This window comes from Channa argus, chromosome 21 (assembly GCF_033026475.1).
Source record: "Channa argus isolate prfri chromosome 21, Channa argus male v1.0, whole genome shotgun sequence".
NCBI classification, from domain to species: domain Eukaryota; kingdom Metazoa; phylum Chordata; class Actinopteri; order Anabantiformes; family Channidae; genus Channa; species Channa argus.
The window spans coordinates 4,334,376-4,348,658 of NC_090217.1; the positions used below are offsets into that span (position 1 = coordinate 4,334,376).

Consider the following 14,283-nt stretch of genomic DNA (forward strand, 5'->3'; position numbering starts at 1 on the left):
GAACACACATTCTTTTGCAATATTTGGCAACTGTTGCAAGAGAGAGAGACTCGTGCCAGTCTTCTCATAACAAATGCACTTTCATATTGGCTTATTTATAATATACAAAGGTGCTCAAGCATTAACCTAATCAGGACTCATGTAATACATACTAACAACCCTGCTGTGTGTAAAGCATTTCATGGGGTATGTATTCCTTTATTTATCCACACAGTAGGTTTAAATGAAATGGAGTTTTCCAGTTTATAGAACAAAGAAGGACAAACTACAATTGCGTGAGTAAAATTGACAACACAAAAAAATTCTAATTTAAAGTTTTAGGGCCTAATTTATTTGGACGTCACCTTTGACAGGTTTAAATAATTTTGGCATAGTTACACGCACATACTTCAAAAAGGACCTGCACGCTTTATTATAAATATAATTTATTGAATGCATCAGAGGAGACAGGAATAGGTTTCCCAATACCAGTTTGATCTAACGTTCAACAAACAGACAACAACCTCTTGTTCAGTGTCCTCTGCCCCGCTAAACATTTTCTGTATTGTGCTCCTTTCCAACCACCAGACCTCAGCTCGCTTGCTTATCCTCCCCCTCACTCGTCCTCCTGTGCACTCCTCCCCTCATTCTTAAACCTCTGCCTCCCACCTTTTTCCTCTCAAACTCACCCACGGCAGAGTCCTTGAAGCTCTTTACTGAGCTGCTCCAGGATAATGACCTGGCACGGTTCTGATCTGAAGCAGTTTGCATATAAAAAGAGAGAAGATGCAGTTTTTCTGTAGTGGATTCCTTTAGACTATGAGAAACAATCAATTTGTGGTGGAAAAAGTGCAGTTTGAAGAAATGGAATTGCCATAATCGAAGAAAATATTATTTAACACTCAGTTTAACGTGGAATCAATGGTAATTTTGGTTTACCATTTTGTGATTTCCTGCATAACCCAGAGTGCCTCCGACAGCCTACAGACAGGGGGCATGAGCATGTTCCATTCAGCTGTGGGCTCAACATGTAGGAGGAAGGAACGAAAGAATTAATTTTTCCAGTCAAGAAAAAAACAAGTGTCATATGTAGCGCATATTTTAACAAATGTCAGTGTAACATTTGAATGTGTTAATGTTTTCATGGTGAGGACGGGGTCTGGGATTGACACAAGTAAACATTTGACAATGTAGTCACTGGTAAAACAATTCACAGTGATTACGGTCTTTTGATTATATTTCTAAATACTTGAATGGTACGTCCAACATGCCAAAGATTGTAGCCTATTAGCTTAGTGACTGCAGTGTTGCCTCATATTGTACTTTAGAATAATTCATTGACATAGATTTGATTTAATTTATTTCAATGAAATTCATTTAGTTTTTTCCTTAGTTACATTTCTCTAATCAGCATTATTTATAATAACTGATTTACAAACAAATCATTACACACATTCATTAAGAATGGGTGTGATCAGTTTAAATGGTATCTACATCTCATAATGTTTTTTAGTAAGTTATATTTCCATCAGTGTTTGACCCGACCTTCTAAAGTGGCCTGACCGGATCCACAGTGGACTTCAGTGCGAGTTGGAAATAAGTGAGCTTACCTGACTTCTGTGCTGAAGGCTTCATTAGCTGCTACTACTGTAGCATAGTACCGCATTGCTGTAGCTTAGTACCGCATTGCTGTAGCGTCCTCATTGCTGTAGCATAGTACCGCATTTCTTTACCGTGGAACTTGGAGCCTGGAATGATGTTCCACTTGAGTTGACAACATTCCCGTAAACCAAATTGGAAAACATAGAAATGGCTTTAGCCAGGTTAGCCGTTATTAGCCACACATTAAGCAATGGCGTATTTGGTGCATCCAAACACAATTGCAACATGTGCTCAGAGAGAAGTTGGACAGCAGTGTTTTCTGCTGTTTTGATGAGACACAAAAAAATAAATTGGTGTCCTTTAGGGCCAAGATTGATTGTTTCTTACAGGAATTCAAAATGATAGTTGGATCATAAAAACCTTCCAATATATATTTCTGTTATAGGCTGTACCTTTAACAAAGCCAAGACGAGCTTTAATCAGTCTGACAGTGTGACTGTTAAGTTATCGGCTCCCCTGTCAATAATGTTGAACCATTTCATCTGTCAGTGCCTCTAAGTGAAACTATTAAAACCACAGCATCTGAATATGAAACAGAAATTCCCTGTCTGCGCTCATCCTAGGCTTCCTTTTAAAAATCAAACGTCTGTTTACTCCTGTGCTGTCATGACTTAGTTTGTATCCACATCCAACAGGAGGAAAATCATGCAAAGCAGACGTTTGATATGAGGTTGCCAAGCAACAGTGTAAGGTAGCAGCTTCTCAGAGTGACTCAATCCAAAGTGTCAGAGTTGGGTGTGTGTGTGTGTGTGTGTGTTAGTGAGTGAGTGAAAGAGAAAGCTAATAAATTAATTCAGCTGCACCCGTACAGAGAGCTGGTGAAGCACGACACATCATTGCTGAATGTGAATCAGTGCTGTTATGAATTTCTATTGGCTAATGTTACACAGAGAACAGTGAAAAGGAATCAGCATATCAGGTCACGTGCTGAATGCATGACTAACACGGGATTACTTCCAATTATGTTGCTACATGAAAAAGCCATCATCACATAGGGGGTAATTGCTTTTCTTTCACCATAAGTTCTGTCAATAAAATCCCTCCCTAATAACTCTGTCATTTCATGTGTAGCTTTTTAACGTCACTGTTACTGGTCCAACTATAATCAGATTGTCTTTATCACCCAACACCTCACTCTTCTTAAGACCGTGCTGATACCCAGAAGTGCTCAAACATGCTAAGTGGCTCGCAAGTTCCCACGCGTTGGCGTTCAAACGGGGCGTGCGCCGAGACCCCTCGATGATTACTAGGGCCACCTGTCTCAGCAAGTACGAATCCTACTTAAATGGCGATTCATCCTTCCCACATCTGCATGTCTGAATGGACACGTCCATCTACCCAAGTACTGCCCAAGTCTTTGGGTTTCTCGGCCTACTGTAAGCACCCTCCTGCACGCAGCCTGAGAATTCTTGTCCATGCTAACTGCCTATGTGCAAACTGGATGTATTTGGCCTTTACACTGCTCTTGTGTAGTTTGTTTCTTCCCTCTTCACCTTTTATGTTGTTCAGCCGAATACATTAAACAGCATGTCTTCTTCTGGCTCTCGCTTGTTGTCATCACGTTTTTGACATGTCCACATACGTGTACACAATGCAGTGTGAATATAAGTGAGTCCCCACCAGCGTGACTTAGCCCTAAGGCTTCAAACGGGTTTTGCACTTCAACACTTTAAGCTGCACAGGATTGATTTTATTCCTCACTGTGTTTGTAAGTGTATCGCCTGAAAACTGCATGAACATTGTCTAAGCATTGTCCCTAGGGAGCGATAAATCCTTGAACAACTAGACACAGTCGCGCCCCCCCCTTTTTTTATTTATTTATTTTTTGAGTAAACGGGTTAAACTGTTCCTGCTGGGTGTTTAAAGTAGCACCAAACTGATCATGACTGAGGACTTTCTAGTCATTCTGCTAATCCAATGAGCAAAGTGTTTCAACCTCTATGATCTAACACGTTCTGCCTCATTGTATTGTTGTTCAGTGATATTCATAATTTCATTCTTTTACCTTTTTGCAGATGTTTTCCAACCGTTTGCAGACAGAAATTCTTCTGTCTTGTCTTGTTTAGGGCTGCATGGTGGTGGAGGGGTTGGTGCTGTCACCTCACAGGTTCAAATCTCATTATTGCTCAGTATCTGTGCTGATATAAATCAGGCAAATTGGATCAGTGCATCCCACCTGTGACATCACCATTTTTAGGGTGTTCTTAGTAAGTACTCAGCGTGCTTCAGTTTGTTGGGATTTTTGTTATTGTTAACAAATGCTATAAAGTAACTAAAGCCAACAATACATTGCATGTGTTAAGTGTGAGGTGTGTGCAAATCCAGAACTTGATTTAGCCTCTTGTTCTGAGCCATAGAGCTGTGTTGTTGCTGAGTTGCATTATTTTGTTTCAGTGTCGCTGTGAAAAACTTATCTGCTCAGCCAGAAATGCTACAAACAAAAGCTAAACGAATGCTACCTGAATCTGGGTGGCAGCGCTTGAGTCAGTCATTGTACCTTATTGGCAGGATTTCTTTCATGTGTCTTATGTCTGCAGGGAAAAAACAGATGATTTTCTGACAGCTTTGTATGAAAATGCATTTAGTTTCAAAGAGCAGAGAACACTCTTCTTTTTAACACGTAATGGCATTTTGATTTGTTATGACAAGGGTGTGTTTCGGGCTTTTGTGGAACACATTATTCTGTTAAAGCAAGCAAGACCGTCAAAAAAGTAATTTTATAAAGCTTCATAATAACTATCAGGATTTTGCAAGGTCCAAATTCCATCTACTACTGTGGTGCTCACTTATTAAAACTGTAACTTTATGGATACAATTAATAGATGTTATCATGATAATACATGTATTTTGTTTTTGTTGGAACATCTTTATGAACTTTACCTAAAACTTTGATTCCCCTGAACAAGTAATATTTAAAATATGTTCAAATTTGGAACCTTTTTAATGCAGTTAATCAGTCAGTGTCCAGGTTCCAATGTGACTTCTTGCATTTGGAATGGCTGAACCAGCTGTTTATCTAGTTCTACCACTTAGCCATTACCTTTCTTTAGTATCTATTAAATTGATCTGAATATTACATTGTTCACCATTTTTCCAATATGTCTGACTGTGTAAGACATTTATAAGTTATGTTTATTTGCACTGAAGTCAGTGGAACAATTATTTTAATCTATTATATTAGGTGCTTTTTAACCGTTTATATATTAGCTTACAATGAGCTTCAAGCTAGTTAAACCTGACTTTAATTAATGTGTTTAGCTGGTTTATTTAACCATGAATTTCAGCTATTGTGATTGTTTATTCATTATATTTACTTTGACATTTTCAACCATTTATAATTATTTTCTGCTCCTTTTGTTATCTAGGTTTCACAAACTCAGTGTTTAGTCACATGACTCAGCTTTAACATCTATTCATGGTAATTAAACTTTTTTTTTTTTTTTACTGCTGTGTGTTTCCGCTTAGATTAACTGATACATTAGTGTTAACATGCGACAGGGTTTTATATTGTGAATACTGATTAAATCACCAGTTGTTTTGTATTTATTTTCATTGTGTTATACAATTTGGATGCCTTTATTTTTACTTATATGGCCCTATACAGTCCTTTTTGTAACATCTAACTTAACAGAGTATAATGAAGAGTGTTTGTTTCAACAAGGCAGCAGAGAGGAGTGTGGTTCCTCTTTATCATGAGACCAACCACAACCGATCTGACTTCCTCTGTCTTACAATGCACAAGGGAGTTAACTCTTTAAATAGTACATGTAACTTTGAGTGCATGTAACTTTATTTCTATGGAATAGAGTTGTGCAAAAACAAACTGTAGCCTTAACTCTACCTAACAGTTAATGAACATGAAAGTAAAATGCAAACCTTAAAAAAAAAAAAAAATCAATAGAAATTTATTTTCTTATCAAAAATATCTGCAGCACATTTGCATAGATGGACACAAAATAGCTTACATGATTACTTTATGTGATTGTAACAATGAGAGCACAGCTGGGTTCAAATAGTTTTGGAGTGTGTCATTTTCTCACACAACATCTTTTTATCCTGTGTGACTAAATGAATGCAGATCCTGATTTGTGAAATAGTATTCATATCATTTATGTTTCAGTGGAGGAAAAGCTGATGTTGACATTATGTTATATCTCTTAACTTCTTTAACCTGTGTCCAAATACAAAATAAGGATTACAATAAATTATCCAAATATATTACTTCTTGGTTTGTTAAATAATTATTAAACAATTTGTTTAGACCCAATTGTCATACAGAAAGGGAAAATCCCTTTATGGTTAATAAAATTAACTTAAATGCTTCTCTATGTTGAAATCAAAAGTAAGAAAAACAAATTCCAAACCAAGTCTTCAGCTTCTGGAAATATCTTCTTCACAGATCAGTAAAGCACATGGATTGACTGGTGTGTTTTTATTTTTTTGGGGGGGGAAGTTCACATTTTCACACCACCAGTACCCAAGAAATTAATCCTTCAACTCCTTGTGGCCAAACATCCTCCCGAAATCACTTTGTGCTTTTCTTTTCAATACTTCCTCCTTCCATTGTTTTCCACCAGGAGGCAGCTAATCCAACATTTTCCCAGTCACGCAAAACCACAACATTCCTCCTGATGGTTTGGGTGTTTCAGTGGGACCCTCTGGTGCTGCTCCTCGATCAGTTGGCGTACTGTCTGTAAAAGGCAAACTTAACACGCTCTATCTGGTGACACAGTTTGATGGCAGGACCGAGCTTCAGGTCCATACACTCCTGGACTGTGGGCAGAGTCAGCAAAAGCAGGGCCTGGCCATCGATGTCCTGCACAGGAAAAGACCATTTCAACTAAGAAAAAGAGCAGTTCCAAAAATTTGAATAAACCGGCCACTTCCTGGTTTTCGGCACTTCACAAACTGTTTTTTTTAGTCTGACTTTTCAAGGCTGTGCGTTGAGTGTGTTAAAAATGTAACGTTTTATATTTTGTCAAACGCAGATGAATTGACATTAAAAACAAGTCCTGATGAGGATTTTGAGGGAGCCTGAAGCGTCTCTGATTCCAACTCATTTGATTGGACAAATCAATCACTCTGTGGCCATTTACACTGTAACAGCAACTCGACCCTTAACATTAATTGCAAATATTCATTTGTTAATTTCCCCAGTCCAGTAGGTACAGAGTGTGCGTGTGCGTACCTGCTCTTGGAAAATGTTTGCCAGAGATGCACAGTCAGTAGAGTTTATGAACTGAACGACTTCGTCCACTGTCCATTCCAAAGGGTTTCTATCCAAAATCAGCTGTCCCTCTTCCTCCTCCACCTGACACACACACAAAATGATACGCTTGTGCAGTACATCTACTAATTTTTTTAAAAAAGTGTGTTGATTAATGTCTTGTGGATACGCCAAGACATTGTTGTACAAAGCTCTGATCATTTACATTTTCATGAACCTTCAGAAAAGGACTTTTCAAAAAGGACAAATCTAATTTGTTGTACACTACATCCTAAAAAATATTGCTACAAAGTTTATCCAGTATTTCCTAGCATGATTTCTCAGAGCACAATGTACTATGTTAAAGAAAAGTGTTATATTTCAATATACAAAAAGACTAAACCTGTGCTTGTCTGTTAATTCCCAGCTGTCTCACCTGCATGTCCTGTACCTTGGTGGGCTGGTACTTGTTACCATGGCTGTAGGCTGAAAGTGAACGTGTCGACCTCCTGCGGCCCTCAGGGACGTCCTGGCTGCTTGCTGCATATCCTGAACTTACGGCCCTGCGCAGCGTTGCAGCCCGGCGAGGACGGCTGTTGGTCACCTCAACCGAGGAGGCATCGGTGTGGTCCTCACGCGGCTCTGAGCTAGTACCTTCACTGCCCGACTGCAGAGCCATCTCTTCATCCTCCACCCCCTCATCACTGTCCTGAGGGAGCAAGACAGGCTGGGAGTCAGCGAGGTGGAGAGACCCAGAATGCGAAAGGAGAGGAAGGAGAAACCGAACGCGCGAGAGGAGGAGCAGAAGGAAGGAGGAGAAACCAAACACGCGAGAGGAGTAGAAGAACAAGAACAAGGAGTGGGAGGAGGAGTAGAAGACACCGAGCACTCGACAGGAGTGGAAGGAGTACAAACCAAGCGTGAGAGAACAAGGAGTGGGAGGAGTAGAAGACACCGAACACGCGACAGGAGTACAAACCAAGTGTGGGAGGAGGAGAAAAAACCAAACTCGAGAGGAGAACAAGGAGTACAAAAAGAAGAGACACCGAGCACGCGACAGGAATAGAAGACGACACCCTGAGCACGCGACAGAACAAGGAGTGGAAGGAGGAGAAGAGACACCGAGCACGCGACAGGAGTGGAAGGAGTACAAACCAAGCGTGGGAGGAGTAGAAGACACCGAGCACGCGACAGGAGTACAAACCAAGCACGGGAGAAGGAGTGGAAGGAGGAGAAAGCGACAGAACAAGGAGGAGAAGACACCCTGAGCACGCGACAGAACCAGGAGTGGTAGGAGTACAAACCAAGCACGGGAGAAGGAGTGGAAGGAGGAGAAGGCGACAGAACAAGGAGTAGAAACCAAGCGTGGGAGAAGGAGGGGAAGACACCGAGCACGCGACAGAACAAGGAGTGGAAGGAGGAGAAGACACCGAGCACGCGACAGAACAAGGAGTGGAAGGAGGAGAAGACACCGAGCACGCGACAGGAGTACAAACCAAGCGTGGGAGGAGAAGAAGACGACACCCTGAGCACGCGACAGGAGTAGAAACCAAGCGTGGGAGAAGGAGTAGAAGACGAAGGAGGAGAAGACACCAAGCGTGGAAGGAGGAGAAGGCAACAGAACAAGGAGTACAAAACCAAGCGTGGGAGGAGGAGAAGAAGACGACCCCCTGAGCACGCGACAGGAGTAGAAACCAAGCGTGGGAGAAGGAGTGGAAGGAGGAGAACAAGGAGTGGAAGGAGGAGAAGAGACACCGAGCACGCGACAGGAGTACAAACCAAGCACGGGAGAAGGAGTGGAAGGAGGAGAAGGCGACAGAACAAGGAGTAGAAACCAAGCGTGGGAGAAGGAGGGGAAGACACCGAGCACGCGACAGGAATAGAAGACGACACCCTGAGCATGCGACAGAACAAGGAGTGGAAGGAGGAGAAGAGACACCGAGCACGCGACAGGAGTGGAAGTAGTACAAACCAAGCGTGGGAGAAGGAGTGGAAGGAGGAGTAGAAGACACCGAGCACGCGACAGGAGTACAAACCAAGCGTGGGAGAAGGAGTGGAAGGAGTAGAAGACGAAGGAGGAGAAGGCAACAGAACAAGGAGTACAAAACCAAGCGTGGGAGGAGGAGGAGAAGAAGACGACCCCCTGAGCACGCGACAGGAGTACAAACCAAGCACGGGAGAAGGAGTGGAAGGAGGAGAAGAGACACCGAGCACGCGACAGGAGTACAAACCAAGTGTGGGAGAAGGAGTGGAAGGAGTAGAAGACGAAGGAGGAGAAGGCAACAGAACAAGGAGTACAAAACCAAGCGTGGGAGGAGGAGGAGAAGAAGACGACCCCCTGAGCACGCGACAGAACCAGGAGTGGAAGGAGGAGAAGAGACACCGAGCACGCGACAGGAGTACAAACCAAGCACGGGAGAAGGAGTGGAAGGAGGAGAAGAGACACCGAGCACGCGACAGGAGTACAAACCAAGTGTGGGAGAAGGAGTGGAAGGAGTAGAAGACGAAGGAGGAGAAGGCAACAGAACAAGGAGTACAAAACCAAGCGTGGGAGGAGGAGGAGAAGAAGACGACCCCCTGAGCACGCGACAGAACCAGGAGTGGAAGGAGGAGAAGAGACACCGAGCACGCGACAGGAGTACAAACCAAGCACGGGAGAAGGAGTGGAAGGAGGAGAAGAGACACCGAGCACGCGACAGGAGTACAAACCAAGCGTGGGAGAAGGAGGAGAAGAAGACGACACCCTGAGCACGCGACAGGAGTAGAAACCAAGCGTGGGAGAAGGAGGGGAAGGAGTAGTAGACACCGAGCACGCGACAGGAGTACAAACCAAGCGTGGGAGGAGGAGGAGAAGACACCCTGAGCACACAACAGGAGTGGAGAACAAGAGGCACCAAGCATGTAGTGTTCTCTCAATACATTTTCATCCTTATCTTTAATCACAGTAACCTGCCGCACATCCTTCCCATCTCTTTGTCTGTCCAACCTAACAAAACATCCTCATATGCTGTTTAGCATTTGTCTACTCTCTTCAGTCCTCTCAGTGTCCCTCTTCATCAGCACCAGAGTCATTTTACACACTACAAACACTTTACAGTCACTGATCTCTTTCAGATTACAACGTCTACACAAGATGTCGTCCACCTGAGAGCTTCTACCTCCCTTATTATAAGTCACCCTATGTTCCTGCCTCTTCTGGAAGACAGTGTTCACTACAGCCATTTCCATCCTCTTTGCAAAGTCTACCACCATCTATCCTGAAGACCAAACCTGCCCATCACTTCTGTTCCCTTCACCTACATGTGCATTGAAATCTGGAGATGGTCTGCATCTAACTCACATCCTACCTGTGGGGCATAACCACTAACAACACTGAACATCTCAGCTTCAGACTCATCAACCTGTCTGATACGCTCGAGAACATTCCTCACACACTCATCTTTCAATTTAACTCCATTTCTCTTCCTATCTGACCCATTGTAGAAAAACTTGGACACACAGTATATCCACCTTCCTTCTCTGCATAATGTCAATTAACACTGTTTTACATCGGATGCCCTTCCTGGCACAAGAAGACACTGGCTTGTGTCCCTTTGCATTTGTTGTTAGTTTGTAGGCTAAAATGCTAAATAAGGGAATTATCTCAATAATGAATACTGCAATTAGTTAATGCCGTATTCAGATGGGTTTTTTCTGCCAACTACTCACAAAACTCCACATTTCTACTAGTAAAATATAACACAACAATGAAGTCATCGCAGACTAAGACATAAATGAGTACATTTATACATCCAAACTTAAGTCTTTGCCCAGCTGCATTTCCTGTCTGACTCTTATCTTCTTCCTGCCTGTGTTACATTTAGAGATGAGTTTGTTTTTGTTTGACTGAACACTACCGGTGACACCTGTCAACACAATATAAGAGAGGAAGGGGATGAAGTGTTGACTAACCTGCGGCGAGCCAGCAGGAGTGTAGTCCACGGCAGATGAGCGTCTTTTCTTTTGCACAAAGATGGCTTTCCTTTTCTTCCTGCGGCGCGCCGGCTTGGCCAGCTCTCCCTCGGCTGTCTCCTCTCCTCCCAGCGGCTTGGACAGCTTCTTTCTCTTCCCATAGTAACAGGCTGTGGACACACAGCAGATGTTGAAAACAATGCACCCAAAACAAATCTTAAGCTACTCATCAGAGGCAATTATACACTTTGCAGCATCACAAGCTTTGATTTGGGTGTTTTTCATAGCTGTGGTGAAGCAAGTGACGCGTATAATTACAGAAACTCACTGTATTTGGTTTTCGTCTGAACGGAGCAGTTCTCCGGGCACTTGTCGGTGACGAGGACAGGGCTAAAGAGGTTCGGGCAGCACTGCAGCTTCACACACACCTTTCGGCAGAAGTCTGGGATCTGGTCTGCCAGGCGGACAATGCGGATGGTGGAGCGATAGGTTTTTCCTTTATATCTAGAAGGAAGGAGGGGAAGTTGGGATACTGTCAGCAGTTTTTTAGTTATGAGAAAAATAAAGCACTTGACAATGTATGGCAACTGCCTACATGATAATGATAAAGTGGTTGGTTTGTGGGAGCTGGCGTCAATTCAGATCATCCTGATAATAAGACCAATACTAGAAATGTTGTCAGAATGACACAGAATGAAACTGAAGTGGAGATTTCACCTGTTAAACAATTCAAACTTTTGGTTCTCATTTAGCCATGTATCTCCTTAATTACCAATGAGAAAAAAAATTGTTAGCTATAGCTCAAATACAATAACATTTTACTGTGCATTTGAAAGGTTAACTTAGGTCATTTTCAAAAAGAAAAGAGATTAAATGCTCTGAATAATTTGTACAGGAGATCTCATGCATGTCCAGTTGACCAACCCTGCATTTTGACATTAATACATGACTGATGTGTTTTAAATTCTCCCTCTTTTTTTAGCAAAACTTAAGCACAGACGAACAAGCTAATCCAGATTACAGACGGCTGGACAATAATGGTTTGTATTCTTTGTAAGTTTTAGTTTCTGCATGAAGTGTGTTAAAAATATGAAAAAACAGGGACAATAACCAAAACTTTCCTTTAACAACACGTATATGAGCTTGTGCTAACATTTAATAAAGAAAAAGGTCCAAACATCTGCTGTTGTTGTTCGTGAGATTTGTTTGTGTAATGATTATATAAAATATGAATTGAGAGGTGACATAATGTCTTTATCCCAATTGCTTTTTCAAAACAGAAGGTCCAATAAGAGTATTAATTTACAGTAGTACTAAATAAAGCTGATCTGCATAAAATAAACACTAGCAGCAGATTTATGTGCCAACATGATGAGCAACGGCATTAATAAAGAGCAGACAATATTCCGCTGTTTTGCTAAATAAATTATTAATACCATTATCAAAGTTCTTGTAAAACAGCTTTTGTTAATTAACCAATTCACTGTGATCACCGTGCTCCGTAGGTCACTGCAGGTGATTGATTGTTGCTGGTTTCAATCTGAACATGCAGCTTGAAGCTGTGGTATAATTTGTTTCCATCCATTCTACAGTGGAAGGAAATACAGACCTCACACAAACCACCACAGCTACTACAAGACATTTTTGAGGGACAGGCACAAAAAGGATTGAAGAGTGTAAAAGATGGCAGTGCTGTTCTGCAATGCTAATGTGATTTTATCATAATTTAAAAACCAATTCAGTTTTAGGTGTTCGCAGCACTAAAAGCAGAAAATCTAATGAGAAAAGAATAAATGCACTTTTTTTTGCATTCTGGCCTCCTCACTTGGCTTTGAGGGTCTCCTCTTGGCAGTCCCAGCTCTGATCCTCCAGGTCCTGCAGCTCTTTCAGGACTCGTCCAGGCTTGTAGGCAGCATTGATCAGCATGCTCAGTAGCTGCAGGCAAAAGCAGAACTCAAATGTAGGTAAGAGAAACAAAACAAACAAAACAGCCCTGAACAATTCTCAAGAAGAATCAACGTTTAGTGCAAAAACGTGAAGGAAGACCCAAACAAAATTGAAAGAATAAATTGAGATCACACTTATTTTTACAAAGCGTGTACTTATAAACTGCGAGCTCATGCATACAGAAAGTGCACGTGCACAAACGAAGAGCCTCTGGAGAAATTAAGAGGCTGTTTTTCTGAGCAGCACTGACTGTGTGTATTTGTAAACACACTTGACTGACAGGTCCTCACATTAAAATGAAGGCACTGCTGGGAAACTGCAGGTGGTTAACAAGACATCACTGTCTCGCCCTCCATCTTTCACATCCTCCTCTCCCTTTGAAAGTGTGTAACTCTTTGATTAAACCTGCTCCTCTCACTCTCCCCCTTACTGCGTTTGACATCAGCCCACCTCTTTGAGGACCAGTGTGCATTTTCCGGGTCCAACGGCCTGTGGCAGCTCCGCAATGCGTCCCTTGTTGAGGTAGGGTCCTGAGAAGCAGCGATGGTTGACAAAAATCTTGGAGCAGCAGTATCTGCCGTTGGCTGAGCCTTAGGGAGAGAAGAGTAGGAACAGGAATATTTACCACTATGGAAATTAGTACATTTGCAGTAGGTCAGTAATTGCCTCATTTAAAAGTTCAAACAACAACTGCAAAAAAAAAAAAAAAAAAAGTTCCTAGTAATAATAAGTACTGTACATGTATGAACCGTTTTCTGATAAAATAATAATCAATACATTTTTCATCTGAATAAAAGCAGAATTCAATATGACCTATGGCGTGAAGAGTTCAAATTGAGGGATTCTCAGCTCCAGCTCGAAAACGTTCAGTCCCAGTTGCCTGATGCCTGTAGAACGATGGCCCTAGCTGTCATTCTGACGCTGCACGTTTCATGCATACTCTTTGTATAACTGGTGAGTTCTACACTAGTTATCTTTCATCCAACTGTCCCATATGAGGCACATTCATGTGACGGAAGCATTTAAAAACAATCCCGCCAGTGTGGACAAGCAAAGCAAAACTACTCCAACTTTGATAAATCATTTTGTTTTCAAATTGAGCCCAATGACTTCCATTAGAAACTGATTAACTTTTTACCCCCCCCCCGAACACGAATGGAGGATCGGATGAACTACGCCGCTCTCCATCCTTCGTGCAGCCCCTGATTACTGCTGGCACCTGCAAGTGCACCGCCAGGGGTGAATAGTAATTAGTTGAGGTGATGAATATGTATGAGCAAGTGGGTGGTTTTTAAACAGGGGGACTTGAAAAAGAGGGCAAGGGTCTCACAGAAACAATGCTATAACCTTCTACTTTCTCTGCTCGTGAACATACACGTTGTTTCCATACAAATCCACCGCAAAACAAAACACCGTCCCTGTCGTTTTATTCTGGCTCCTGAAATGCTTTCAGAAATGTACCCAACTCTGCCCTGTTCACCACCATCATTATATTATGGAAAATCTCTGCCTTCAATCTTTTGTTAGGTGGGCGTATT

The 14,283-nt window shown here is 42.1% G+C and overlaps 1 protein-coding gene across 5 annotated transcripts in view; it reads right to left on the reverse strand.

Moving 5' to 3' along the window:
• Positions 1-6,090: 6,090 nt before the first annotated feature.
• The window catches only part of sfmbt2 (Scm like with four mbt domains 2), a 50,282-nt gene continuing 42,089 nt past the window's right edge, over positions 6,091-14,283 (reverse strand). For 4 of the 5 annotated variants that reach the window (XM_067490673.1, XM_067490671.1, XM_067490672.1 and 1 more), the window contains 7 exons: positions 13,196-13,335; positions 12,624-12,733; positions 11,127-11,302; positions 10,799-10,968; positions 7,284-7,556; positions 6,830-6,952; positions 6,091-6,457 (listed from right to left, as the gene is read on the reverse strand). In XM_067490673.1, coding sequence (XP_067346774.1) covers positions 6,317-6,457; positions 6,830-6,952; positions 7,284-7,556; positions 10,799-10,968; positions 11,127-11,302; positions 12,624-12,733; positions 13,196-13,335 — 1,133 coding nt within the window. In that variant the 3' untranslated portion in view covers positions 6,091-6,316. The remainder of the gene's footprint in view (positions 6,458-6,829; positions 6,953-7,283; positions 7,557-10,798; positions 10,969-11,126; positions 11,303-12,623; positions 12,734-13,195; positions 13,336-14,283) is intronic. The other variant, XM_067490674.1, reaches the window with a different exon arrangement.